The 26,059-nt window shown below is 48.5% G+C and overlaps 12 protein-coding genes across 12 annotated transcripts in view; 5 read left to right on the top strand and 7 right to left on the bottom strand.

The window, feature by feature from the left end:
• Positions 1 to 115: 115 nt before the first annotated feature.
• On the bottom strand, positions 116 to 1,926 carry CNBC2350 (hypothetical protein; the record flags this gene model as incomplete). The annotated part of the gene is made up of 2 exons (XM_771651.1): positions 116 to 1,492; positions 1,561 to 1,926. The coding sequence occupies 2 exons, from the start codon at positions 1,924 to 1,926 to the stop codon at positions 116 to 118; spliced, it is 1,743 nt and encodes a 580-aa protein (XP_776744.1).
• Positions 1,927 to 2,437: 511 nt separating this feature from the next.
• Positions 2,438 to 3,455, bottom strand: CNBC2340 (hypothetical protein; the record flags this gene model as incomplete). Its single annotated transcript, XM_771650.1, has 4 exons — positions 2,438 to 2,914; positions 2,991 to 3,097; positions 3,142 to 3,191; positions 3,244 to 3,455. 4 exons carry the CDS (start codon positions 3,453 to 3,455, stop codon positions 2,438 to 2,440), a joined length of 846 nt encoding a protein of 281 aa, XP_776743.1.
• Positions 3,456 to 4,227: 772 nt separating this feature from the next.
• Positions 4,228 to 6,064, top strand: CNBC2330 (hypothetical protein; the record flags this gene model as incomplete). Its single annotated transcript, XM_771649.1, has 7 exons — positions 4,228 to 4,278; positions 4,333 to 4,376; positions 4,437 to 4,524; positions 4,590 to 4,832; positions 4,886 to 5,209; positions 5,264 to 5,756; positions 5,814 to 6,064. 7 exons carry the CDS (start codon positions 4,228 to 4,230, stop codon positions 6,062 to 6,064), a joined length of 1,494 nt encoding a protein of 497 aa, XP_776742.1.
• A 309-nt stretch (positions 6,065 to 6,373) lies between these two features.
• Positions 6,374 to 7,802, top strand: CNBC2320 (hypothetical protein; the record flags this gene model as incomplete). The annotated part of the gene is made up of 4 exons (XM_771648.1): positions 6,374 to 6,741; positions 6,791 to 7,082; positions 7,134 to 7,312; positions 7,370 to 7,802. The coding sequence occupies 4 exons, from the start codon at positions 6,374 to 6,376 to the stop codon at positions 7,800 to 7,802; spliced, it is 1,272 nt and encodes a 423-aa protein (XP_776741.1).
• Positions 7,803 to 8,075: 273 nt separating this feature from the next.
• CNBC2310 (hypothetical protein) lies at positions 8,076 to 8,655 on the bottom strand (the record flags this gene model as incomplete). Its single annotated transcript, XM_771647.1, has 2 exons — positions 8,076 to 8,581; positions 8,640 to 8,655. 2 exons carry the CDS (start codon positions 8,653 to 8,655, stop codon positions 8,076 to 8,078), a joined length of 522 nt encoding a protein of 173 aa, XP_776740.1.
• Positions 8,656 to 10,074: 1,419 nt separating this feature from the next.
• On the bottom strand, positions 10,075 to 10,782 carry CNBC2300 (hypothetical protein; the record flags this gene model as incomplete). The annotated part of the gene is made up of 1 exon (XM_771646.1): positions 10,075 to 10,782. The coding sequence occupies one exon, from the start codon at positions 10,780 to 10,782 to the stop codon at positions 10,075 to 10,077; it is 708 nt and encodes a 235-aa protein (XP_776739.1).
• Positions 10,783 to 11,017: 235 nt separating this feature from the next.
• Positions 11,018 to 13,231, top strand: CNBC2290 (hypothetical protein; the record flags this gene model as incomplete). The annotated part of the gene is made up of 2 exons (XM_771645.1): positions 11,018 to 11,709; positions 11,761 to 13,231. The coding sequence occupies 2 exons, from the start codon at positions 11,018 to 11,020 to the stop codon at positions 13,229 to 13,231; spliced, it is 2,163 nt and encodes a 720-aa protein (XP_776738.1).
• A 183-nt stretch (positions 13,232 to 13,414) lies between these two features.
• Positions 13,415 to 15,127, bottom strand: CNBC2280 (hypothetical protein; the record flags this gene model as incomplete). Its single annotated transcript, XM_771644.1, has 6 exons — positions 13,415 to 13,537; positions 13,590 to 13,773; positions 13,828 to 14,220; positions 14,270 to 14,696; positions 14,755 to 14,938; positions 15,014 to 15,127. 6 exons carry the CDS (start codon positions 15,125 to 15,127, stop codon positions 13,415 to 13,417), a joined length of 1,425 nt encoding a protein of 474 aa, XP_776737.1.
• Positions 15,128 to 15,684: 557 nt separating this feature from the next.
• On the bottom strand, positions 15,685 to 17,439 carry CNBC2270 (hypothetical protein; the record flags this gene model as incomplete). Its single annotated transcript, XM_771643.1, has 4 exons — positions 15,685 to 15,787; positions 15,847 to 16,174; positions 16,235 to 16,345; positions 16,398 to 17,439. The coding sequence occupies 4 exons, from the start codon at positions 17,437 to 17,439 to the stop codon at positions 15,685 to 15,687; spliced, it is 1,584 nt and encodes a 527-aa protein (XP_776736.1).
• Positions 17,440 to 20,500: 3,061 nt separating this feature from the next.
• Positions 20,501 to 23,491, top strand: CNBC2260 (hypothetical protein; the record flags this gene model as incomplete). Its single annotated transcript, XM_771642.1, has 5 exons — positions 20,501 to 20,507; positions 20,658 to 20,730; positions 20,783 to 21,474; positions 21,532 to 22,237; positions 22,444 to 23,491. 5 exons carry the CDS (start codon positions 20,501 to 20,503, stop codon positions 23,489 to 23,491), a joined length of 2,526 nt encoding a protein of 841 aa, XP_776735.1.
• A 403-nt stretch (positions 23,492 to 23,894) lies between these two features.
• CNBC2250 (hypothetical protein) lies at positions 23,895 to 25,378 on the top strand (the record flags this gene model as incomplete). Its single annotated transcript, XM_771641.1, has 5 exons — positions 23,895 to 23,982; positions 24,044 to 24,120; positions 24,172 to 24,210; positions 24,263 to 24,358; positions 24,419 to 25,378. 5 exons carry the CDS (start codon positions 23,895 to 23,897, stop codon positions 25,376 to 25,378), a joined length of 1,260 nt encoding a protein of 419 aa, XP_776734.1.
• A 381-nt stretch (positions 25,379 to 25,759) lies between these two features.
• Positions 25,760 to 26,059, bottom strand: part of CNBC2240 (hypothetical protein) — a gene marked incomplete at both ends in the record, with an annotated part of 824 nt that continues 524 nt past the window's right edge. Inside the window, 2 exons of the mRNA XM_771640.1 lie at positions 25,760 to 25,986; positions 26,045 to 26,059. The exon at positions 26,045 to 26,059 is cut by the window's right edge and continues 266 nt beyond it. Coding sequence (XP_776733.1) covers positions 25,760 to 25,986; positions 26,045 to 26,059 — 242 coding nt within the window. The remainder of the gene's footprint in view (positions 25,987 to 26,044) is intronic.

Below are 26,059 nucleotides of genomic sequence, written 5' to 3'. Positions count from 1 at the left end.
ACTGTGCTACTACTGATAGTAATAGCTTACAAATTAATAGGTACACAAATCCAAACATTTTGACAGGATTATCGCTGAATCGGCTCCACTAGCGACAACGACGCCAATCCTTCCTTCATTTCAATTCGTAACCAGCTCCAGTAGGTTGCAACATGGCTTTTGTAGTGTTATCCCTACACCGTTTCAGGAACTTAAATAACGCCGTTCCACCTGTACCTCTCAACTCTCCCGCATTCGCCATTGTACTCTCGTCTTCATCATCCTCCATCTCCATGCCGGTCAACCTCCTAATCCTCTCCCCGGGTTTCCTCCGCGCTTGCTGCACAATGAACTTGCTTACTACCCGCATGTGTCTTTCTCTGAAACGACGAAGAGATTCTAGCGCCCCATCATAGGCTTGTACCAGTGTAGGGTGAGAAGCCGCGAAGTGCAGCACGAGAGGCCGAAGAGGAGTAGGATGGGTTGAAAGGTGGATCAAAAAGGAGCGGTGAGGGAGAGGCATGTATGCGAGCATTCGCTGCAAGAAAGTGGCTTCTGACTTTGGGGCCGCGGCCGAAGGATTGGAGTTGGAGACTGGGGGCGCGATTGAGCCATGGCTGTGACCGTGAGGTTTGGAGGCGGAAGGTGCTGTTGAAGCATTCACAGGAGAAGAATTCATCTTAATGAATACTCCGCTCTGTTCTGGATGATTCTCGGCAGCTTCCATAGCTTCTCTTCTCTCTTCTTCAGTCGGAGAGTGATCAACGGTGAGGAAAATGTCAATGGCGTGAATGAGAGAACTCTGTCCGGCACTGGGACCCGAAAAAAGTTTACCTCTGCGACCTTCCGTACTGGCGCTCTCCGCCTCGTGAGTGCCTGCGACAACGTTGGCGTTGTCCGCAGCGAGTCCAAGATAATCCCAACCAACACTTCCAGGCCCATCCGCATCGCCACCGCGGAACCAAGGACGGATGAGGTGATAGAACTCCTCCGGATCTACTTCATTCATGAGCGTCATGGTAATATCACTGATGCGATCAATTTGATCCGCAAGTTTTTTGAGATAGATGGTGACTCTTCGAAGGGCCTTTTCATCGGCAATAAACAGCTCGTCCAGTGATTGTCGCATTAGACCAAGGGCTTCAGCTCCGGCAATCTCGCAAAGGGCTGAAATGAGATAGAATTGTTCTTCGGAACGGGTATTTGTAAATGTGGTGATAATGCGGTTGGGTGGGTTAGAGAAAGCCGAGGGGGCGATGAGGGAGTTAAGGGGAAGGAAGTTCCAGAGAACGGTGTCCGCATAGGTGAGGATAGGTGGAAGGCCCAAAAGTGGAGACACGGCGAGAAGGGGGATGGAGATGCAAGGGGGAATGGAGGTGGGCTCTTTCTGGGCTGAAGGGCCGGGGAGAGGGGTTGTGTGTACGTAAAAGTGGGCGAGGAACGTGAGGACAAGGTGCGCCCTTCGCAGATGCGGCAGTGATGCCCGAAGATCATCCGTCGCCACTACCGGTAACTGATCGTCCATCAATCATCAGCAGCCTTTCATAATGGTGCTGACTCTAGCCAGTAAAAGCCACGTACAGATTCGACACCTGCACGCCATAACTGATCCTTCTCCCGTTTGCCACCCAGCATGACTCCGCCACCCACTGCGCTGCCTCGGGCCGCGTCCAACGCTTCCTCCCATACCTCATACTCTCCACTGAGTCGTTCTACATTCTTCGTCGCCGGAAGGAACCCGGTACGGACATCGACTTCAAAATCGGCTGATGCAAGAGAAGCAGTATTGGGTGCCAGACCATTTGAGGCGGCAGATGAAGTCGAAGGCGCGCCGGAAGGGTAAAGGGCATTAGGCTGGGTGAAGGAAGGAGCAAGGGACAAGAAATGGTTTGGCGGAAGAGAGATAGAGGGTGCGAGTCTGGACGAAGGTGTGTGTGGCGGGAACATAACGAATAGATAGTGCTCCTAGGCTTCTTCGTTTCGAAGATGACAGATTTTTGTTGACTTCAGCGGTTTGGGGGGGGTGTCCAGAGTATGATGGCGAAGATGAAAGCAAAGTAAGGCTGACTGTTATACCTGCGGGTTCGGAAATGTTTTTTGGGGAATGGTTTTTACTTGGACTCTTATATTATTATAGTCTGCTTGGGTGAAACTGGTGGTCGCCCGACTTGTCTGCTGTTGATGACTGATTTGGGCATCTTTTTTTCTCCACACCTCCGGCACGAACACCGGGCTCATTATCCCCGATCCTTTCCGCTAACCGGGTGAAAGCGACATTACGTAATGTATACAAAGACCCCAAAACGAGAAACAAGCACGCAATACTGGCTTTTGGTTATTTTCCTGGCCGTTCACGGCTTCCGTCAGAGGACTATATATAGAGGACGAAAAGGGGATGGACTCGCGATACAATTCATGCATTATCTTCTTACTACACAACAAGGTAATATTCTTAACATTAAACACGTTCCGGCCTCTCTTTCCGGGGGTCTGCCGGAGCAACACTCATCAGCAAGAGCACAGCGAACTTAAATCCCATTGCGACCACCACCACCACCCAGCTTCCCGCGTACTTGTGCATTATTGCTCCAATAAAACTTCCAGTAATCATTGCCAACACGTACCCCAGCCTTCGATTTCTGGCCCCAGCCTTCTTATGGGTGAAGCCCACAAAGAGATGTCTGTCGCTGACAAGGTCAACATAAGAGGACGTCATGGGCGCAGTGGGGATCTCTTGCACCGAGGCTTGACGTGCAGCAGCCACCTGCGCTCCAGACATCATCGCAAACAACATGATAATTGTCCAGTCATGTTTGTTCCCCAGTCGGGTAGCTACAGGACCTGATGGAGAAAGGAAAATGGCCGCTAGGGTGAGGCAAACAAGCTGGAAAAAAACGTTTGTCAAAAGCCAAGCGCGGCGCCTCAAACCTGTAGACTGTTAATTAGCGGTCAAGTCTGGACTCTTCGTGTATACACAACTTGCCAAAAAAATGTCCAAGATGCCCGAATACCAAAGCACCACTAAGGAAACTGGCGAGCGATACACCAGTGAGAAGAAGTAGATGGCCGGACAGTCGGACGATGGCAACGGTAAGTAGAATAGTGTTACCCGTTTCTGCTTGGCATTAGACGTCTTCTAAATTTGCAAATCGTAGCACTTACGGTTGGAGGCAAAAGTACTGAAGTCTAAGGACGTAGTTGCATCCAAGATCCTGCGACTAACATCAGTCCTGTGTCACTTCAGATATCACACATTTCGCTCACCCCGTGGAAAAAGCTTGGATGATCAGACTCCATACCAGTGAATCAGCGGTGACAGTATCCCCCATCCACCCGGACCAGCCGTCCCGTCTTTTCCATGGTGGCCACACAATAGCTATCGGTGTGTCCGGGACGTCTATATTGTTTTCTTTGATCGCCCCGGAGTTATCAGTGCTTTGTGGCTCTTGGCACGTATGATTTGCCGTTCGGCTCATCCCAACATCGTCATATTTGAATATTGGGGTTGGATGAGATGGTGGCAAAGGTATAGATGATGGACAAGTTAAAGAACGATGTATTGTGGGTGGACTCGACATGGTTGAGGAATTTGAAGTTGTCGCGAAGAGAGCCGTAGTTGAGGTGGGCACGGAGTTGGAGGGTGACACAGTCGGTGCGAGGTAGAGGAGTGTGTTCATCGGAGATCGGTAAGATAGAATTCTGTGTGATCAATCAATATGTAATTGTCGAAAGAGGATTTGATGGGTCATAGAAAGTTTCCAAAGCTCATCAAGAGGCAAGATGTGGGTAAAAAATGACTGAAAATATGATGGTCCCCTTCTTTATTTAAATCCTGCTTGGTGGACAGTTTAAACATTCGTCGTGGAGACAGTGAATAACGATCAGTCCTCTACGAATTTAGAGTGCCCGAACAGGTCTGTGGAATGGGTGATGAGAATTAGGAGTCCCCGTGTGAAGATAAGATGGCCATTCCAAAGAGGGCATGAGGATTTGGAATAGACAGCGAGAAACACGAACCTGGACGGGCACGGACACGGTCGAAGCCGAAAGTTACTTCGGAATCGTGATTTAGGTATTACATAATTTAGCAGGATATGGAATAATCTCTCCTAGTTTTGATCCCTCTTGCGACTTGTGGTGCGTGCCTGAAAGATAATTAACTATCTCGCCGCTTTGTCCACCAACAAACGAAGAGGACCGAAATCTTCATCACACAAACGGCCGTCCCACTTCCCATCTCCACCATTTATGCTCCCGACCTTAAGACTGTTCAGGATGGCCAGCACAAGAACATATGCTGTAAGTTGATCCCAATACCATTACCAAGTCAGGTTGTTCTGATTAGTTATGTAGGAGGCAGTTTCTCTCCTCAATACCTGCCAATCCAATGCTGCGACGTAAGTCGCAGAGCAGTTGAGTGTGTGATCTCTCCAGAACCTTGATTGATGTCGGAATAGCATCGAGGCATTCAGAAAGTCAGGCGGACGCTTAACTGAGTATGCTGTCGCCGAGATGCATGATTACCTCCGACGTATCGGTTACAAGGTGAGGAGGCATTTACTTCCCTGGCACGGTGTTCATGCAGAGTGAAAGGGCCTGACTAGTAATAGCCAGAAGATCTAAATGCGCTTAACGTCGTGCATATCACGGGCACCAAGGGCAAAGGCTCCACCTCTGCCTTCACTGAACGAATCCTTCGTGCCCATATGCCAGGCAAGAAGATCGGGCTCTACACTTCCCCTCATCTATGTGCGGTGAGGGAAAGAATCAGAATCAACGGGGAACCTATCTCGGAGACCGAATTTGCAAAGTACTTCTTTGAAGTATGGGACCGGCTCGAGGCGGATTCAAAAGTGAGCGTTTCGACAGCTATCAGGATTTAACGAATAGTCTGATTGTCTCTCAGCCATTGACACCTCAAACGCCTAAATTCCCCGTCTACTTCCGCTTGCTCACACTTCTTGCATTCCATGCCTTCCTTTCTCAAGGAGTATCGGCTACAGTATTAGAGGTAGGTATTGGCGGTCTTTACGATTCGACGAATATCGTCCCCAAGCCTGTCGTGACTGGAATCACGTCTTTGGGTCTTGATCACACCGCTGTCTTGGGCAACACGATCGAAGAAATTGCTCGGAACAAGGCCGGTATTTATAAGAAAGGTGTACCTGCTTTGAGTGTCGTACAAGAGAAAGGGGGAGATGATTTGAAGGAAGTGGCTGAAATGAACGAGGTGTGTCCAAATCATTCACAAAGCAGCTCTAAATCTTAGCTTATATAAATATAGGCTCCTTTTGAGATTGTTCCAACCATTCCTCCGACTCCCTTGGGTCTGCCAGGAAGTCACCAGCTCATTAACGCCTCTCTCGCCGTTTCATTGTCTTCTCATTTCCTCTCTTCACAAGGGTATAAATTTTCTCTTGCCACACCCCCAGCCGTCGTCCCTCCATCATTCGTCCAGCCTCTCGCCTCTGCTCGCTGGCCTGGACGATGTCAGCTTGTCAAAAAAGGTGAAATTACTTGGTTGCTTGATGGTGCCCATACCGTCGAATCATTGAGATCTTGTGGCGAGTGGGCGTGGGACGCGGAAAAAGAGGATAGAATGCCCCAGGTGTTGATTTTCAACTGCAGTGGTGGCAGAGCTGCTGAGAGCTTGTTGGGAGAACTTCTGGAGTCGGGTGCTAGAACAAGGAAGACTAGCCGGGATGAAATTGCGAGCAAATTTGATTCTGTGATTTTCTGCACAAATGTTACTTATATTGATGGTCACTTCAAATCCGGTGAGTTTTTTTCGGATCATCCGGTGACAAATTTGAGCTGACTATGCCTCAACTTAGATCTTGACGCCAAGGCTATCGATCCTAATGATCTTTCCCAGCTTGCCACTCAGAACGCTCTGCGTGATGCTTGGCTTCGCCTCAATCCGTCATTTGCTGCCGACAGAGTCCACGCTGTCGCGTCTATTCAGCACGCTATTAGAATTGTTGAAAATCTTGGAGAGAAGACGGTTCTGGTTGCTGGTAGTTTGCATCTGGTTGGAGGTGTTATGGAAGTTGCCGGGCTGCAGAATGCGCTAAGTATGGAATAATATGAAGTTGGAGAGACTATTGTACATTTCAACAATGTAACAGACCGGCCTTTTTGGGATTATAGATGTACTATATGTATGCGCGCTGGTCATTCACTGACAAATCTTGTGGCTCTCTGTTTTCGTTGTTGTTTTTATGAATTGTACGGCGCTCGTGGTGTTGGCTGCCATGTGGAGGCCGCATACTTTAAGTGGAGGTCGTTCGTTCGAGAGCGGAATGATTCGTTGTTAGCTACGTACGTATCGTCTGACACTTCATGTCTGTGTCGCTTACCATCATTGCCCCTTCCCCCAAAACATGCCTCAGCAATGGCGAAGCTGTCACCTCTCACTCTGATCTTCATCGCTGCCTGTCTTTCACGCATACTTCATCTCACAATCCTCTCTGGCCTCAGCAAGGCTCTGCCTCTGTTCGATACATCACCATCTCTCCTGCTCTCTTCCCCACCACCCGCCTTACGATGGGATGCTATTCATTTTGCGTCTGTAGCTTACAATGGGTACGAATATGAGCAACAGGTCGCTTTTCAGCCAGGATGGCTTGCCGTGATGCGACTGGCGGGCGAGGGTGTGAGGTTTATAAGGGCAGCATCAGTCGTAGAACTGAAGGATGTGATACTGGGAGGCACAATCGTGGCTAATGTTGCCTTCGTGGCTGCGACCTTGGTGCTTTACAAGTAAGCATGGATTTCAAGGGGTACTGCGTAGCTTATGCACACCGTGTAGACTGACGAAACACATCTTCAACCCAACGTTCGCATTTCTTACATCCCTACTCTACCTCCTACCGCCCACGGCCACTCCTTCAGCACCCTATACAGAACCTATCTACTCTCTTCTGACATTCTCAGGCATCTATCTTCTGTCTATCAAGCGACAAATGGTACTTGCTGGTCTTTGTTTTGCAGGGGCAACCACCATCAGGTCCACTGGCATTTTCAACTCAATCACGCTCATGTGTTTCGCTGTTTTCGGTGATGCACACATATTCGATCTCGACCCTAAGGATTACTGTAAGGTGAGGAGTGTCTTGTTGAGCTTTGGTGCAATATTTACTGACTCTTATTAGATTCGTAAAAAATTGAAGCCTTTTCTGTCGGCAATCCTCGTGGTCGCGCCATTCTTCATGTTCCAGCATTACACTGAGACTGTATTCTGTACGAGAGAATTGAAGCGGGCAAGTACTGCTCGTCCATGGTGCAGTAACAGCCCACCAGTGTCTTATGGTTTCGTTCAAAAGCTGTACTGGTAAGTGTACATATTTTCATTCAATTTTGATATGCTAGCTGAGGATGGGAATTTTAGGAATGTTGGACCGTTTGAATATTGGACAGTATCTCAACTTCCAAACTTTGCACTGGCAATGCCTATCCTTTTTTCCTCCTTGGCCGGCGTCGTCAAGTTCTTCTCCCACTTGGTATCTTCCTCTCAAGTTCTTAATCACGGCACTGAAGAAATCCCACCGCCTCCTATACTATTCGAGCTCTATTCTGTCCATGTTCTGACCATGGCGCTGCTGTTATTCACCAGTCATACTCAGATAACCCTACGGGTCTGCCTAGGTGATCCCGTGGTTTGGTGGAATGCGGTCAAATTAGGATTTGACAATGTTCAAATTGGCGAGGCCCCCATGGGGCAAGTCAAGGTGAATAAGTTTGGAAGATACTGGATAGGCTGGACTGTGGTTTGGGGCGCAGTAGCTGCCGTATTATGGGCAGGACACTACCCACCTGCATAGAAGTGTACCAAGTAAGTCAGCGGTAGAAATGCGAGTTGTAAGTCACAACGCTGATACGGACTACAAGAAGAATAGAGATGCATATCATGTTATTATGGGATCCTTTGAGGTTATCGCAAGATCTCGTTGGGAAGATAAACATTCAAAGAGAAGGAAGGCAGAAAGAATATCACGATCGTATTTTGAAGTGCTAATCATAGGGAATAGGTGCTAACTAACAGATGGCTATCGGCTTGTGATGCTTGACAAATTTATTAACTCCGCGCTTTTTTTTTACTCTCGAGCTCTCTTATCCAAATCTTCCAGTCGTGCAACTTCTTCTTGCCAGTACAGGACACTATCAGCAGCTCTTCTTCTTTTCAGCCGTTGTTGTTCCTCTTCATTGCCTCCTGCACCCAGCACGACACTTGCGATCCTCTGGTGATCCAACAGTCTCAATCCAGTGATACTTACCGCCTTTCTTGCTCTCGTTTGCATCTTCTCCTTGATACCTCCTCGACCCATATCAAGATGTGATAGCTTGCCATCCTTCGAGATGATGGATAAAGGTTCCGGAGATGGCAACAAAGCCATACAGCGAACTTTATCGCGAGCGTTTTCGAGGCAAGCTCGGGCATAAGCAAGCGTACCGGGTGTTAGACCCAGGATTTTCTCGGCTTTGTCGGCGAGCTTGAATATTTCAGTTTCGGGAGTACCCTGGGTTGAGATATGAAGAGGGAAGGGGGGTGGGTGGGATGGAGTTACAGGGCGAGAAGAGGTGTGTACTGATGATGGTGAGTCTGCAAAGGAATGGAAAAGCTCAACGCGATTCATTATGCGATGATGGCAACCACTCACCTGAAAGTTCGGCCATCTCATCGTACGCGTACTCGTTCTCTCGCTGTTCAGTCTCATCAACTTTGAATCGATTTCTGGCCTGCGAAGATTGAATAGCAAATCGATCTATCTTTTTGGTCGACAGATGGCCAACAGTGGTTTCAGTCATGATGGGTAGTAATGCAGTCATCTATGCCCATTGGGGTTAAGTGGGTCAAACGGTAAGCAAGGTGAATAAGATAGTTCAAATGGGAGATAGAGCTGGACGAAACTTGCTGTAACCGCCTTTATATATGCGTATATGAATGGTAATTGGACGAAGAACGGAGATGAAACGATGGCGGCGATCAGAAGGATTGCTTACTTTTGACTGAGCCTAATATGATCTACAGGAAACTATGCTTACAAAGGAACTCGGACTATTTATGGGGGGAATGCCCGCAAGGATGACTGCAGACTAGGAAAGGATGGCAAAGAGGCAAAGGTGGGTTTATTGCAGTGTATTTGGATGTTTCAATGGCAGGCGCCGTACAGCTTCTTGGTGGATTAGGGTGCGTCATTGTTTATTGTGTTGTGTTACAGTGTCCATACGAGGGGCCAGGGTTTCATCCAGGCTCCAGAGGGTGAACTGCTACTATTGTTGTCTAGGTTGCAGGCGTTTGGTGACGGCGGTTGATGATGTGTGTCTGTCGGAGGATGACTTTTGTGATGGACCATTTATACGCGCCAGGAACCAGATCTGGTGCAGAGCTTGTCAAAGAGACGATGAATGAAGCTTGTCGTCAAAAGAGAAGGGATGGAATCTTCCAGAAAAGTGTAGTCCCTAGATATCCCATGGACATCATAGCCTAGATACGTATGTATAGATATGATTGAAGCATGGACGGAGATGTCGAGATAGAGAGTGATTTCTACGACCTTTGTTATTTACGATCTAGACGTTTCATTCTTTAGGCGTTTGGAGATCTGTTCCGCTGTGCATGCCCCGGAGCTCCTCCATTGCAGTGATAATATCTACTGTTTCGTCCCTCTCCACCAACTTTCTATGGTGATTTGTCTTTATCCTCTTGAATGTCGTCAAACTGGGTTGTTCGTGGAATCCTTGATGGACCCTCTCCTTTACGTACGGGTCGGCAGTTGTCGTGCAAGGCCGGCGTTACGGTTTGTTATTATCTATTATCAGTCACCAGATTCGCAGCGATGAAACCGCGAGTCCTCGTAAAGTGTTGTGCATACTTATCGTATGGTATATGATGCATGCATGATATAGCAGGTTATGTTACATATTGAATTGGGTTTGGCGTTGTGAATGAACCATCATAGCTGAAATCTTGCTTGATCTGCAACTTATATCCCCTGTTACGATCTCCACAAACTTGTTGGAGATATCAGGCAGGGCATTCACGATGTCCGGAAAGTCACCCACGCTATGTTTTGAAGTGTAGCGAAACAATGCCTAATGTTTCCTTATTATCAAGCCTCCACTTGTATATCTCGAGCAACATTTGTGATCCATGTAGGATTGGGGTAAACCTTTTGTGACATCAGCTCCAGACATTTTAAACAAGACGATGTCGAGTTGGCTTACTCGGGCAATTACTTTACCCTTGACCATAGCTATTGGTACCGGCCCATACTTCCTGGAGTCGGTAGAGTTGCTGAGGTTGTCGCCAACCAGCCAAACATGGCCTTTAGGTACTTTGACCCATTGCCCTTCGCCATTCCGCCTGGGTAACAAAACATTGTCCATTTCTGCTTGGGAATCCGGTATATCCACCATGTACCCATTTCCCCCGGCGTCAATCCATTTTCTTTGGCCGCCTCTTCTTGGCTCGATCTCTATTAAATCGCCCTCAATACCCAGAACACGTTTGCAGACAGTTTGACCAGGGTGCATCGGAGAAGTAGCGACGACAACATCACCTCTTTTTGGCCCTGCAGACTTATGCTTCTCAGATAAGGGTGACCAGTAGGGGAGCGGTGATACAAGGACACAGTCGCCATGCTGTGAGAGGGTGGGGAGCATGGAGAAACCTGTGCAGATGCGGAGTTCTGCGAGAGTGGTGGAGACGAGGTGGAGAGTGGCGAGTATCTGGAGCGTGCGGATTGTTGTTGGGAGGAGCGGAGGCGGCCTGAGACGGGCGAACGCTGTGCGGAAGGACATGGCGAGGGGAACACAGTGAGTAGTAATTCCCATAGCACTCAGGTAGTGGTACTCATCATAAATACATCATCCCCCCGTTTCCGGCGGCTATGTCCGACGCCTCTTCTCAATGAACCGGAAAGAATGAGCCAGAAAGAACGAGTCACTCATATATGACTCAGCCGATTTCCATCGCCATTTTTCTTTCTCCTTTCTTTCTCCAATCCCATATCCATAATCATATTCACCGCCGACGATGGACAATCATCAACACCTGCAGCAACACCCCCCACCGCCTGTCTTCTCAATGACAATCGCCATGCCAGGACCTGCACCTCCAAGGTCCTCTCCACCAGCGGATGGTTCAGACGCACACCAGGCAGCCGACAGTAACCAAGGACCAGCCCAGGAGAGCACTATCTACTGGACATTTCATATAGGCCCGGGTTCGGTTCGTAGCCCGAATGATAATCAATCGTCGAATGAGCATCCTGCCGTCCCCGGTCCCAATGGCCGAAGCGGCGAACCTCGTGGTCCGGCCGAGGGTGGCGGTGATGCCAACAACAATGCTCCTCCACCTTGGTTGTTTCCACCCTTCTTCCAATTTTTGATGCCTCGTCGGGAACCTCAACCGAATCCCGAAAAGGCCGCCGAGCTCCTTCGATCATTACCCACCGTCGGTAAGCGTCTGCTGAACAGGGTAAACAACGTCGTGGCTGCGCAAGACGTAGACAGCTATGAGGACGACGATGATAAAGGCTGGAAATGTGGTATCTGTCTGGAAGGTATACACAAAGAAAAGCTCGAAAAGGGTGAAGGCAAGGCAGTAGGGGACGGGAAAACGGAAGGCGAGAAGGAGGACAAGGGAACAGGCGTGAAGGCGTTGCCATGCAACCATCTATTCCACGGTGACTGTTTGGAGCCTTGGTTCACCACGCACCACACATGGTGAGTTATGTAACATTTGCCTATGCATTATATCGTACTGACAGATATTAGTCCTACATGCAGACTGGATCTCGATCCTTTACAAACCCTGAACAGCCCTTTACGTCCAGGACCCGCTCGTAATAACTCTTTCCGACCAGCTCGCACTGGTGCAGGGCGCTCCACATCAAATGCTCATCCATACAGTCCAGATCAAAGTCGAAATGGCGAAAGAGATCAGAATGACACTGCGGGTGATCAAGTTTCTGCAGATGCTTCCGGATCGGGCGATAATTCAAGGTCGAATACTCCACAAGAAAGAGGGCAGCGATCGTCTCTCACCCCTCATCTTTTCATCTTCGCAGGTCCCAACCACCCCAGGGAACCACAGCAAGAACACAGCCCGGAGGCGGCCAACGATGCTGCTGCTGTTCCCCATGACCCAACTTCTCAACCAGCCGAGCCACCTTCTGCGAATGTGCCGACTGGCGGAGAAGCTCCTACGACTCCTGGAGGAAATTCCCGACCCTCTGCGTCTCACAGACCTTTCTTTGATCCCGCGGAGATCCTAGGAGCCATTTTTGGTGGCCCCCCATCGGCGTCACCCTTGCCTATGCATAGGCATTCTTCCCCGTTCCCATCCTCACCTGGGGAAAACGCAACTCAGAGCTCTAATGTTCCGCTCTCAGGCAATACCGGGTCCACTCCCACATCACAATCCGGAGGCTCTGAACCCCAAGACGCTTCATCTGTAGAGTCCCAACCTGCCTCTGAACAATCTGCCCAACCGCCTCCTTCTGATCGCCCACAGCCTGAGCGTCGAGCGCATATTCAGATAATACAAGAAGCTCTTGAGCAACTCCCCTTTATCTTCAACAATCATCCTATTGTTCCTCCGCTGCCTACGGCTTTCCCCTTCCCAGGAATGGTTCCTGTAGGAGAAAGACCAAGTACGCCTAATGCAGTTGACCACACAACTGATGGATCCACGGCGGGGGCTCCTTCTAATGGTGATACCGCGACTGCCGCAGACGAAGCATTAGGCGCTGGACAGGCGCAGAGCCAGACCTCTGCCAAGCAGCCTTTCGTCCCACAGTCTCTCGAGAGCTGGACAGAAGAGAAAGAGAAAAGCCTTGGTTGGAGATGTGATGCCCCCGAGTGTGTATATGGTCCTTCGACCAGTGAGGAAGATGACGATTCAGACGGGTATCCTCCCACTACCGATGAACTTGAGGAAGATCAGAAGAACAAGGAGATGGTTAGCATTTTTTCCGCAGTCCAACCCCCTCTATCATCTGCAGAAGCGAAGGAGGCGCACGAGAATGATCACGACTTCACGCTGCTTGCCTGCACACATCGATGGCACAGGGGTTGCCTCGAAATTGCGGAAAGGAGTGCAGGGCGTATGTCTAAAGATGACGGAGAGGGTAGGATTTGGGTAAGATGTGAAAGATGTAGAAAGGATGGCTGGATCCCTCCTGTTGCAGAATCGACTGGAAGTGGAGTTGGACGAAAGAGGAAAGAGGCGGAAATGACTGTTTAATGTGCGATGGCGATTCGCTGTGGTGGACTTTTCTTGTGTAGGGATCGTTGTGGTGTAGCAGATAGCAATAAGAGAGTACCTTGTATACGTTATGTTTTTTTTGTATATTAGACCGTCAAAGCTATCACAGATACCATGCATCATACCCGTCATGCCAAGCAAACTTGTAAATAAGTCAAATGATTATATAAATGTTCCGATGGGGCATGGTGTCCATTCTTGAGGTGTCAATCGACGCCAGCCAGGTAATGATGCTGACTCTGTGACTGGCGCAGCATTTGCATCGTTGATCTGGGCTGGTGCAGACTAACGATAAAATAGTCAGTTTTAATTTTTTAACAAACGAAACTCAACATACGCGACCTTCAACTTCGACCAATCGCTTCTCCATTGCCTGAAGGCGGCTTTCAATGACATCAACTTCCATATCGCTATCTGTTAAATTATCGCGAGCATCCGTCTTTGACAGAACGATAAGATCATTTGCGATGTCCCGGAGAGACTCGTCAAGCTCGGCCAAACACTTATGTAACCGTGTTAAACTGCATAAGATGTTAGCCGTAATCATTGTTTACCATGTCCTTGATGATACTCACATAGGATCGTCGTATTTGTGCAGTAACGTGAGAGCCAGCCTTCGGTAAATGGCTTTCTTCTCTTCTTGTGTCAATTTCAACGCGCTCTCTGATGAACTGTTTCCCCAAAAATAGATTAACCACACTGCCAAATCCCATCGATAAGACTCGCTTTCTCCAGATGTATCTTTCTCATCTTCATTCAACGAGATCAACTCCTCCGAGGGATTAAACCCTTGAGGCTCTTGAGAAAGAATAGGGCTTGTAGATGGGTTGAGAAGAATATTAAGGATTTGGACAGATAATGTTGAGGACAGGTCTGGCATGGTAGTGTCGGACAAATGGGTTAAGAGAGGTTCCCAAATCTTGAGAGATGGAGGTGGGGGAGAAACTGCCTTCTGCGACGCCCGTTTTCTATAGAAAGTCAGCATCGGAGATCGGATATTAAAGAGAGCCCAAATACCTTTTAGCAAGAGGCACTAGGCCGCCTACTTCCACTAAACCTCTGACAATGCCGCTCGCTCCAGCAACCTCTCCTTCTAATTCTTTTCTGACCTTCTTCATCTCAATCGCGCTTTCGTCCTCCTCTCTTACTTCTTTATCTCTCAATCTGTTTTTCGCGATCTTTTTCCACTTTTTCAAGAGGCCATCTATTCGCTTCGCAGTTGCCTGCTGTCTTTCTAAAACTGCCGGTGGTGGTGAGCCATATGAGGACGTTACGAGTGGGACGAATGAGTTTTGATGCAAATATACGATACATTGCGTCACAGCTTGATGCAGTAATGGTAGAGGGGGAAGATCCTCGTGGGTTGCTCGATGTCGAAGGGCGATCAAAGAAGGAGGAAGACCGAGGGTGGCTGCAAGATGAGATATGGGACGGGCATACGAACCTGTTTTCCATGGATAGGTTAGCCGTAGGACACCTCGTATAAGGATTTCAGGACGCACCAGTCTGTAGAGGGTCGACCATCCCATTTACAAATCGTACAATTGCCATACCCATCATCATTCTCATCCTCTGCGACTCTTCGGCTCCTCGAGGCGGGGGATAAGGTAAGAGTTCCGCAGCAACCAGAGAATGAAGAAGATGTATGAAAGAAGGACATGATGGTGATGAAATGTATATGCTCATCTGTGAATCACTGTCAGCGGACTTGTTCGATGGGACATGAGAGAGAGGGTCGCCGCGAAATACATAAACACCTACTCTTGCTAAACCTCGTCGTCTGCTCTCAAGATCCGCGGCAGGCGAGAAGAGCATGTCATAAAGCTCTGTTAGCTCTGTTTGAGAGGTCCAGGGAACTCGTCTGGGTGTTTTCATGATAATCCTGCCAAGTGTTGTTGAGTTTCTGAAGGATAGAAAGTGAACAAATGACGAAGAACCAGATGTGCCACCATCAGATCACTCATGAAGCGAAAAAAACCGAAGTCGATAGTGGAGGTCTGCTGTGAGTGTAACGGACGTAGATCGGGACACTTGGCAACAGGATTCCAATCTGTGCCTGGAAACTTTATAACTGCTTGAACGTCTTAGAATCTCAGCCACTCGCTGAAGAGTTTTGCTTCTGATGCGATAATGGAGCAAGTAACACAGTTTGTAATCTCCTGGAAGGGATTGAAAGCTCACATTCCGAACAAATTGCATGGAAAAGTGCATTCAAACAGCATTTTAACACAATCACTCCGCCAAATAACGACATACAAAATTGTTCGTCAACTTGGGAATGTTTTGTTAACTTCCTACATATATTATTGTAGTGAATATGGTACAAAAATATACAAATGCGAAATAAACCACGAGGACTGCAACGATGGCAATGACAAATGAATTGATTAACTAACTACTACCTTTTTGTTTTCCGAGGGGTGTAGTCGATGTCATCTGAGAGAAGTCGCAGCAAAAGAGTCGAGAATCGCTCGCACCATTCGAGCGTCTTCAGTGTTACCACCAGTCGTCCAGAGAACGGGAGACCTGTCAAAACTACAAGGGTGACTAATCAATACACGAACGTTTTGAGATGAAAGCCAGCAGTGGCTTACCCATTGAAGGTGCTGGCTGCGCACAAAGTGTACGCCCCCATCTCACCCCATCCAATCCAATCTCCGACATCCATTCCCTTGGGAAGATCAACCAATTGCCTCACACAATCAATTGAGTCGCAGGTAGGCCCCCAGACACTGACTTTTTCGACATCCTTGTAGCCCATTTGCACGGGAAGATCGACCTCGAGTTGGACATTGGGAGGAGGAGGGAAGGGTGGGGCTGCAATTGCAAGCTTGTGGCCAATAGTAAGAGGATGAGGGTGCACAATTTGGTGGTCGAACATGATGCAGTTAAAAGACCCATATACACCATCGTTGATGTAGTCTATTAGATGTGGTCAGTTAAACCGAAAATACATTTCGCTTCTTTGATAGTAACACCTACACATCACATCGGCACTTTTAGTATCCTCCTGAGTGGCCGCCTGCACTTGCTGACTGGCTTCAGCCTTGGGAGCTCGACGAGACGCAATAATAGAAGTAGCCAAAGTGAAAGCTTGTTCACATTATTAGCATTACAATTTTCCTTTCTTGTGATCACAGCTCACCGCTCGACACCAAAAATCGACCAGGCTCAGCAATAATCCTAACCCCACTGTCTTCTGGGAAATAAAGGTCAAAACTGTCCTTCAAAACCTGAGTCATCTCCGCGAAAGTCTCCCTTTCGAAACCACCTCCGATATCAAGCAAATCAAAATTGTACCCAGCTTCCTTACCCATGTCAAAAACTTTCCGGGCCCTCCAGACTGCATCGGCAAACTGCATAGGATCTTTACAGCCGCTGCCCACATGGAAAGAAACGCCGACGACGTTCAAACCAAGCTGACGAGCAACCTTGAGAAGACCAGGGCAACTATCAACAGGAGCGCCAAACTTTAAGCCAAGGCGGCAAAGCGACTTGGAGTCATCTGTAAGCATACGAAGGACAAGCTTGGCGTTGGGGCAAATGCGCTTGACCTTGTAGAGCTCGTCGACGTTGTCGAAAGTCATCATGCTCACTCCACGCTGAGCAGCAGTGCGAATGAAAGAAGCCGGCTTGCAAGGGTTGGCGAAGATAATCCTGTCCCCGGAAGGAGCGCTAGGGAGCGAAAGAACCTGGTTGATTTCAGATGAAGATGCGCAGTCGAAAGAAGTACCCATGAGCGAAAGCAGATGCAAGACGGCAGGCGAAGGGTTACATTTGACCGCATAGAAAATCTCCACACGAGACCCAATCGGGGATGCGCGCCACATTTGCACGGCTTGGTAAACGGCGCTCAAATCGGCAGCAAAGAAAGCCGACTCATCGATGTCGACACCGGTGCTGGCAGCGATAGTCTGTTGAACCAGTTGGTGAACCGGGATATCAACAACGGGCGCAAGCGCAGGATGCTCTTCATCGTTGGAGATGATGCTGTGAGTAGTGGTGGCCGGAGGGGTCGGAAGCGCGACTTCGGGGACGTAAGGAATTTGTGTTGCAGGGTCAAGTGTTTTAATCAGATTCGAAACAGTGGAGCGAGACTGAAGAGTTTGTTGCTCGGCCCATGATGACTGTTGAGTAGAAACAGGAGCAGCCGGAGCCATGTAGTCTTGAATGATGGTGCTAGACATTGCGTTGGCGATGGGGTGCGGCGAAACGAGGGGATGGCGGTAGTCCGTCGTCCCGAGGATATCTATGCCACCTGTTAATATCTACCGTCAGCTTCGCGAAACTGGTTAACTTCTTCAATTTCCCCCATGTCCCCTTCTTTCGCTCTCACTTTTCTCTAGCTGTATCCTCCCTCCGCCACCACCAATCAATGCCCTCGGATTTGGATGCGCGGAATTTGAGTTACTCACAGTCAGGGAGCGGCGTGTCGGGGTCACACGTGCTACGCGAGAGAGGGATGGGTACGACGGCTTAAGGTTGAATGCCTTTTGAGAGACCAAGCAAGGAAAACCTACAGTCGGAAGGTGAGAGAAAGAATGCGGCTGTGATTTGTTGTTGGATCTCTCCCGCCAGCCCCGGCGGAAGCAAATATTCCAATTCGATGACCGCCCAACAGCATCGAATTGCGAATTGCAGTATCGTATTTTGTCGGTGTTATTTTTTCATTTCGTGTGGCACTTTGACTTCCGACACTACGCGGTCATCACGAACAAGATACCCTACCCTTATTACCTAGCTGCTACCACCCCAAAAACCTATGTAGCTACAAATGTATGACGACGATGAATGGAGACGACGAAGTGCACGTCAGGCGGATGTCGCCTTCGTTATTAATTCATGCGTGAGTGAGGGGTGGTGATGGGCATGATGATGGGATACATAAATATAAATAGTCGCGGACTACTTAACAGCGCAGCGCTAAATAACTTTTATACATGGGCAGTAGTATAGTCAGTAGTGGATATTGCTGTTGGGTCCATTGATGCTATTCTGTGGAGAGAGGAACTAAGCTGCGCAAACAATGGGATCTTTAAACCTCTTGTTTTTCACCCTGTTGAGCGTCAGGAGAGAGATTAGAAATGACGGAGGACAGAGGAGGAGAGAATAAGAGCCGGCAACAACCAGTTTGTAGCTTATTAATAACTCATGCACAACAAGCAGTAGCCAGGAATCAGATGACTAATGACCAATGATACGCGATATGCACTACTATTGCAATATGATGAAATGACAGGAGATTTTAGGGCAAACTCAATGCAAGGATTGGACGCCAGTAGCCTTCTTAGTCAAGATGCACATCGGGGGGGTTTGAGAAGATGGAAAGTCCAGCATTTGTTTCATCGTCCTGCCTTGTACATGCAACCAGTCGATTGTAGAGTGGTGCGAATGATGTTTGTCTTTCAGTGAGTCATTACTTGTGATATGTGGCGGCGTATGTACCATTATTATTTCAAGAGAACAGGGAGGAGAGAAGAAGAGATTGATGAGTGGATAATCTGTTCCACATCCGCCATCCTTTTTGGTTACTCCGGCTACACTACAACTGTCCAACCCCTACATCCACTTACAATACAGTACCACTTGCTAATCATAGATATCAGGTATCGATTAGAGACTTTATCGATTATCATAATCTGGTAGCCTAACTGTGTGTTGTGTTGTGTGCCTTTTAGAAAAGGCGCTAAAATGCTTTTAATCACTGTTCGGAGCATCATTCTCCGACATCCGATCGACTACGGGTAAACTAAAAGCAGAAAGTGCTGGAAGATCCGGAAGGTACCACCACGATACAAGGTACATGCAACCATACGTTATTGCTCGTGGGGGTGCGTGTTAAGAGGATGAGGACCGACTGACAACAGATTAGAGAGAAGACCGATTGAAGTTGCACAGTGAAGCTACAAGCATGATGATAGTTGACAGGTCCAGTGCCGGACCGTGGTTCCTGTACTTTGTGAACCGAAAAGTGTAACAACCTTTCATTTGTTTTTCGGTGAACAAAAGAAGTACGTGGCCTGCCTGCGTGTGAATCATCTTCCGTCCCAGTATTGTTCTTCTTGTGTTACGCAGATACACCAACTGTCAACTGTTCAAGTCTATGTTCATGATTCACGGAGGGTTTATGGGGTACATGTGTGCTGGAACAGTTGTGCACAGGTTTGGTAAAGTAATGCATCACAGTAGTAACAGGTGGTGGTCTGAGGTCATCCGTTGGACGGCCGGAAGGCGAACGCGACGACGTGTGTTGCGTTCGCCCTCCGCTCCCACCGGTCACCGTTTATTTTACGGTTCATCCTAATCTTTGGTTTGGCTGTTCTGAATCCGCTGCCCCAAGTCTCCGAAAAAAGAAAAAACTTGAAATGCCTGGACTTTGAAGGGTTTTTAACTACAATTTAAAAGCTTATTTGTTAAATTCAGACCAGGGAGATGGGAGGTTATTGCTCTCTTAGACTACTGCGACTACTTCACTTAATCGATGAAGAAAAAAGAGGTTTTACTACCGAGAGAGCAGGAAAGGGGCGAAGGCTGAGAGATGAGATGCGAATCATCCGTTTGATATTCCTCTGGAGTGACGTCACTGGGTACTCACCTGTTGCAGTTCGGCACGGGGCAGGGCGAGCGAGACACCAGGACCGGTGTCATTCGAGGCTATGGAAGATGGGCCTTGGTCGTCACCGTCATAAGCCGTAGACGAGCAGCCCAGTCCTTTGTCATAGCCCGATAAACTAAGAATGCCATACCCAGAACCATATGCAAGAACCCGCTAGAGAGAAGTCAGCCTTATTATGACCATCCCCATCCATCATCTCACACTTCTCTGACCTAGCTTCTCACCCTCCCTCATTTACTCCCTACCAGCAACATTACATTATCCAGACATCACAGAGTCATGGTGCCATTCCGCAACTAAACTTGCAGGCCCGATCCACTCATCACCTACCTGCGCAGCTTGAGCACAACACTCACGTTCACCGTTTCACCGCCCGCACGATCTCGTGACCAGTCCCTTACCAAGGGATATCTATCTATAAGAAACCCACACCAAGGGAGCTGCCTCTCGTCTTCCTCTTCTATATATCTCAGCGCCTGTACAAGTAGTACCGTCCTCTAGTCAGATCCATAATTTGCGTCTGTCTCCTTATTAGAAGGCTCTTTCAACATAGAGCTACCTTCCCTTCGACACTGCCCCGCACATTACGTATTTAATCCTTATCATCTGGCAGCCATGGGAGGTGATCACAAATGTCCCGTGAGTATTCTGCTGCAAAGTCACAGTATGCCTTTCCCTCCCGCTGTTTTGATACTGGACACGCGATGATAGCTTCTCGCAAGATCTCCAGCTGACGTCACTTTGGAACATAGTTATGCTCCGCTACGTTCACTAGACCTCAACATGTAGGTCGACACCTGAGATCGCATACCGGCGATAGGCCCTACGAATGCAAAGAATGTCCCCTGCGGTTTGCCAGAAGGTGGGTTTAGCGAAAGGTAAGAGAAAGAGCCCATGCTGATAGGATGGCGCAGTGACCTTCTTTCGCGCCATGTCAATAAAGCACATAGGGCTCCTGATGAAGGGCCCAGCGACAAGAAACCGACTAAAAAGGGAAGAAGGAAATCAGTCCCAGCCTCAAGCCACTCAGCACTCACCAAAATCAGAATTGAAGAACAAGAAGAAGAGCAGCGACGACAATTGCTTCAGCGACAACAGTTTCAGCGACAGCAACAGCAGCAACAGGAGGAGCAGCAGCAGCTATTACAGCAGCAAATACAACAAGAAGCCGCGGCAGTAAGGGAACGGTCCAAGAGCGAAAGTCTCAATCAGCAACCTCATCTTCAAGCTCTCCGAATGTATCCTCATCACCCGCTTCTGGCTTCTAGACCTGTTCAACCATCTATTGCCTCAAATTCCTGGAACACCAATCCAAGCGGCTCTTTCGCCGCAGCGGGCATGATGGCCATGTCACCACCTTTCGACCCTACAATTCAACGCCTCGGAGGAAACTTACAACCTTTCCAAGGCCAACCTTTTTTGGTTGGGCAACTTCCCAATGACCCTCCTTTTACCGGCCAACCTATGAGACTCTCTGGATCAGATCAAGGCATGAAGGCTGCAGACGGGCCTTCAGCTTCAGTCTTCTACGAGTGGGGTATGAAGAAGAGGGCATGTGATCAGTGCAATCACTCGAAGGTGAGATGCGACTTTGCCGACCCTTGCCGTAAGTATGCGCAATCTCATCAACACAGTGTCCATTGCTGACTGACTGCCACATCAGTTCGGTGTAGGCAAAGGAACCTGTCATGCTCATATCGCAAACCTCCAAAGCTTTCTACTACCATGGCACCGCCTCCAGCCCCTTACAACCTGCCTTTGAACACAAGCAGCACAACAGTGTCTCCAACGTCGCCGTACTCTTCCCCGAATTCTTCAACTAGTGTCCTGGCTCCCACCGAGCCTATTTCTTACCGAAAACCTTCTGTTGCATCCCTTCCTCCAAACCTTGGCAATGTCCCCAATCAGTCAAATGCCCAGTCCGTGCCATGGGTATCTTATCAAAATACCATGGGTACCACCTGGCCATCTCCGCAAGCCCAGACCACATACTCTATCCCTGATGGTACGGCCCCTGGCAGTATTACTGGTCAGTTTGTTGAGTCTCCTGGGGCTGTACATCCAGCGTTGCCGCCATATTCCTCACAGTCAAAAGCTCGAGCTGAACACAGCTTGTCCCCGCATCGGTTGAGCATGACTCAGACACCTTCACTGGTTGACAGTATTGATACTTCTTCAGAGATGGACATGGACGATCCTGCTGAAAGAAGAGGCAGTCATAACTCGTTTACCAGCTCAGTACCCAGAACTCAATGGGGTAGCAAGGGTAAAGAGGTTGAAGGGGTTTTGAGGTTGCTTCCTAACACCGGTGCTTTTGAGCAGAACACATCTCCTACCCAGACTGCGTCTAACCAGGTGTCGCCCGTCCCGTCCGTGCAGATCAGCTCTCAGATATAGTTTCCAATCCTCAGTGGCAGTCACAAGGAACCATCAACCCAAAATGGCAAACACGGGGCAATTTCTCGTCGGACGACGAGAGTTCTTCAGTGTTGTCCTCTTCTGCAAACTCGACTTTTCTCGAGCAGTCGGTTAACGCCTCTGCCAGTCATGGAAACATTCATCATGAACGTCGTAGATCTAGCGAAAGTGCATGGGACAAGGCCATGGAACAAATGACAATACAAGATCCACAAAAGAATATGGCCGTAGTTGGTGAGATTGCGGACGGAAGTGTGCCTACTGTTCCACAAATTTCTGAGACCGCATCTGAAGGGACACAAGAGCTGCCTGGCCTTATCGGACCGAATGCTGAAGAATCGCCGATGGTGCCTACCCTTTCCGATGTGAAAGATCTGTGGCGATTTTTCATGACTGAGCCGATGACTGGCTTGACTCCAGCTGGCGAAAAGCTTAATGAACTCGATAATCTACCCGTTGTCACTCCCAGACCAGGCATGGGCAAGCGCACCTTTAGCAAGTCAAGCTCGATGCCCGACCTTCAATCTCCCTTGGTTACTGGACCCGCGTTCTTCTCCACATTCCTGAGCGGTATGACTCCCAAGCCAACAGAAGCCCAGCACTCGTATATGCCCTCGCATTGGGCGGAGAGAGATCACTCCAGTGTCACCGAAGGCCTCGACGAGCCGGACATGGGGAAGTGGAATAAAGAGATTGAACAGAGGCAGTCGTCATTCAGCCTGGGGAAACCGAATGCCAAGTTGGGCAAAGGTAAACCAGATACGTTGTCTGGGATTAATGATGCCCCTATCCAACCCCCTGCGACGCAACCTATTCGGCCTCTTCCCAGTGTCGTCCAGCGTTCTTCTGCCCTTGACCAAACTCTAGCGCCCGAAAGGCTTCCAAGTTTTGGTCTGACACCTGGATTCGAGATTCAACAGAACCCGCTCCTTTCCAAGCTTGGTTTGGCTTCTGCTGATGCCAGGACTGGAAGCAAGCGAATGGCCAGTTCTACATTGGTTAACGACCATAGAAAGGCGACTTTCACCGTATGGGACGAAGATGGACCTGCAACGCAGGGTCAGGGTAATGGGGCAGGTTACGGCGCGGAGAGCAAGGCGCTTGCAGGTGGGGGGGCTTTAGGAGTAAGTACCGCTCAGGGAAAGGGACTTCAACAATCACCATTCAAGAGCTGGGCCCTCAATACTAGTGCCGGAGCAAGTTGATGAGCAAAGCCTATTAAAAAGGGATATCAGCGAATTGATCGCAGAAGATGGACGATCTGGTTTTGTTGTTGTCGCATATTCATTTGTTTCCTCCTCCAAATCCCCATTTTCGTCTGTAGATATGCGGATGGCTGTCGGCGGAATTGCTGATTTCCTGTGAAATATAACTGTATCAATAGTGACTATTATAAATGGAATGTCATCTGTAGCATATAACTTCAATGGTGGTGGGAAAAGCGAGTGGTACTGAATTATGGTTGACATTTCGGTTGTCGTTCCTGGATATAGTCAATGGCTCCGGCAGAGGTTGAGTTTTGATATTCACTCATTTGCACATCTATACATATCCTTCATCTCCATCGCATTCCATATCCCATACCCGTTCATCACCCAACTCCTGGATATGCCCCCGGCTCAACTGTCTAACTCTTTTATTTACCTTACCGCCCTTTTCAAACCGGCCCTCCTACGACCGCACCTTCGAGTTCCTAGTGAGCACACAATCAAACTTTAGATCGGAACATCAGTGACCATGCCCGGGGACACCTCTAGGTATTGCCAATGTTGATTTCAAAGCTTTGAAAAAGGAAGGTTACAATGCCGTAGTGATCGATAAAGACAACTGCCTGGTGAGTCGCCTCCACTGCACCATTTCAATTACCTAAGATGATCGGTTCCAGACTTTACCGCATAAGGATGACATATACCCACCTTACCAAGTCGGTATCTCTTTAAGCTAACTTGAATTACACTGACATTATGTGTATGTAGAAAGCATGGACAGATCTGTTATCCACTTTTCGTCCAGGTAGAGTCCTTGTAGTTTCCAACTCTGCTGGCACAACGAAAGATCCTGGTGGTATAGCTGTAGGTGTCCAGTCTCTCAATCTGACTGCGATCCGCTTTTGAGCTCATCCATGTATCTAGGCCGAGGCTGTTTCACTTTCATTGCGTGCCCCGGTGCTGCTTCATCACATACCAAAGCCCGGGTGTTCGGCGAATATTTTATCTTATTTCTGCGGGAAGCTTGGCCAACCCACTACCTTACGTCACGATATTGCCTCAGCAGGTTTCAAGCTTTGGAAAGCAGAGAAACTGGATGAGAAACCTCTATGGGGAAAATGGGAAAATGAGGTCGAAGGTCCTTTATTAGGCGGGTCGAGGCGAGAACAAGAAGGGGATGAAGATACAGATGGAGAAAAGGTGGCCAAAGGTCAAAAAGTTATCCCACCGATAAGCTCCACAGACAGGGCACATACCTTGAGCAAGGAGACTTTGACAGCGGAGGATCTCAGATTACTCGTCATTGGCGACCGTTTGTTCACAGATACACTTCTTGCAGACCGACTTTCTCGGCATTTACCCCCCCTTTCAGCCGCAATTCCCGATGTCCCTTCCATCCCTAGAGTTCTCTCCATTTATACGACTTCTCTCCCACAACCGCGAGATGTTCGTCTGCTTCGATGGCTAGAAGAGAAAATTTCTCAAGGGAAAACGAAAGGAGACTATAGCAAATTTATTACTGAAGAAAATGTCTTGTCATCGGCCGCAGATGTATCAACTACGGTGCCATCAATATGGAAAGTTCTGCAATGGTTCACACCGGCAAGGTGGAGAGAAGTCAATGTTCCCTATTTGACCTGGAATCCGAGGAGCTGGAAGCCTTTACCATTGGCTGTTGCTTTTGGCAAGATTACAGGAAGGGTAGGAATGTTGATATGGAGATATACAAGGCAGGGAGGCCAGCTGGGATGGAGTAAGGGAAAACAGTGGTTCGCAGAACGAAAAGAGCAATCGAGGAAACTTGCAGTGGCGAAGGAACTCGAATCAAGTGTGTCGAGGGAGCCCTTCTCGAAAGGCGAGAGAGTAACAACGTCTGTAGCATAGGGGATGTCGTAGAAAGACACTTATATGAAATACGAATGCATAATTGCGTCAGATTCCTTTTGGTCATCAATTTTCGGGTTTATTCAAGACGACCGTGACTGTCTGTCTTGCATCGTTGAATTTGGAACTGCACGCGAACAACAATGAGCGAAACATCATACATAACCGTTAGGTAATTTTATACTTCTTGAACTCCTTAATGCCCTCTAATATCCCATCCATCCGGTTTCTTGACATCTCCCCAATCGACCAAACTCAAGAATCTTTCCATTTGGTCGACTACCTGACTCTCTTCATCTTGTCCAGTCTCTTGCGACTTGTCATCGAATGATGCCTCAACCTGTTCCAAGAGGACGCAAAATATACATATCAGCGTATCTTCTAATAGGGCCTGAACCTTGCTTCCGGCCCACCACCACTATGGTAATCGCTCCTCACCCTCCCAGGTCCACTGGTACTGTCGTCATCTTCAGGAGCGTCATCCCATTGTCCGTCTTCACCTTCAGACTCATCTCCACCAAAACCAAAGAACGATGACGGTTCTCCGTTAGGTAAAAGAGAATCATGGAGAGCAGAACATTGGGACAGAGCCTGGAACAGGGGTTCAACTACGAAGGGATGTGTCAGCTTCATGGGTAAACTCAATCAGCTCGATATGTAACTTACGTTTAGAAGTGTCTG

The sequence above is a fragment of the Cryptococcus neoformans genome, chromosome 3, assembly GCF_000149385.1.
Source record: "Cryptococcus neoformans var. neoformans B-3501A chromosome 3, whole genome shotgun sequence".
NCBI classification, from domain to species: domain Eukaryota; kingdom Fungi; phylum Basidiomycota; class Tremellomycetes; order Tremellales; family Cryptococcaceae; genus Cryptococcus; species Cryptococcus deneoformans.
Note: the sequence above shows the minus strand (reverse complement) of the source record. Positions and strands in the feature narration are given on the sequence as shown.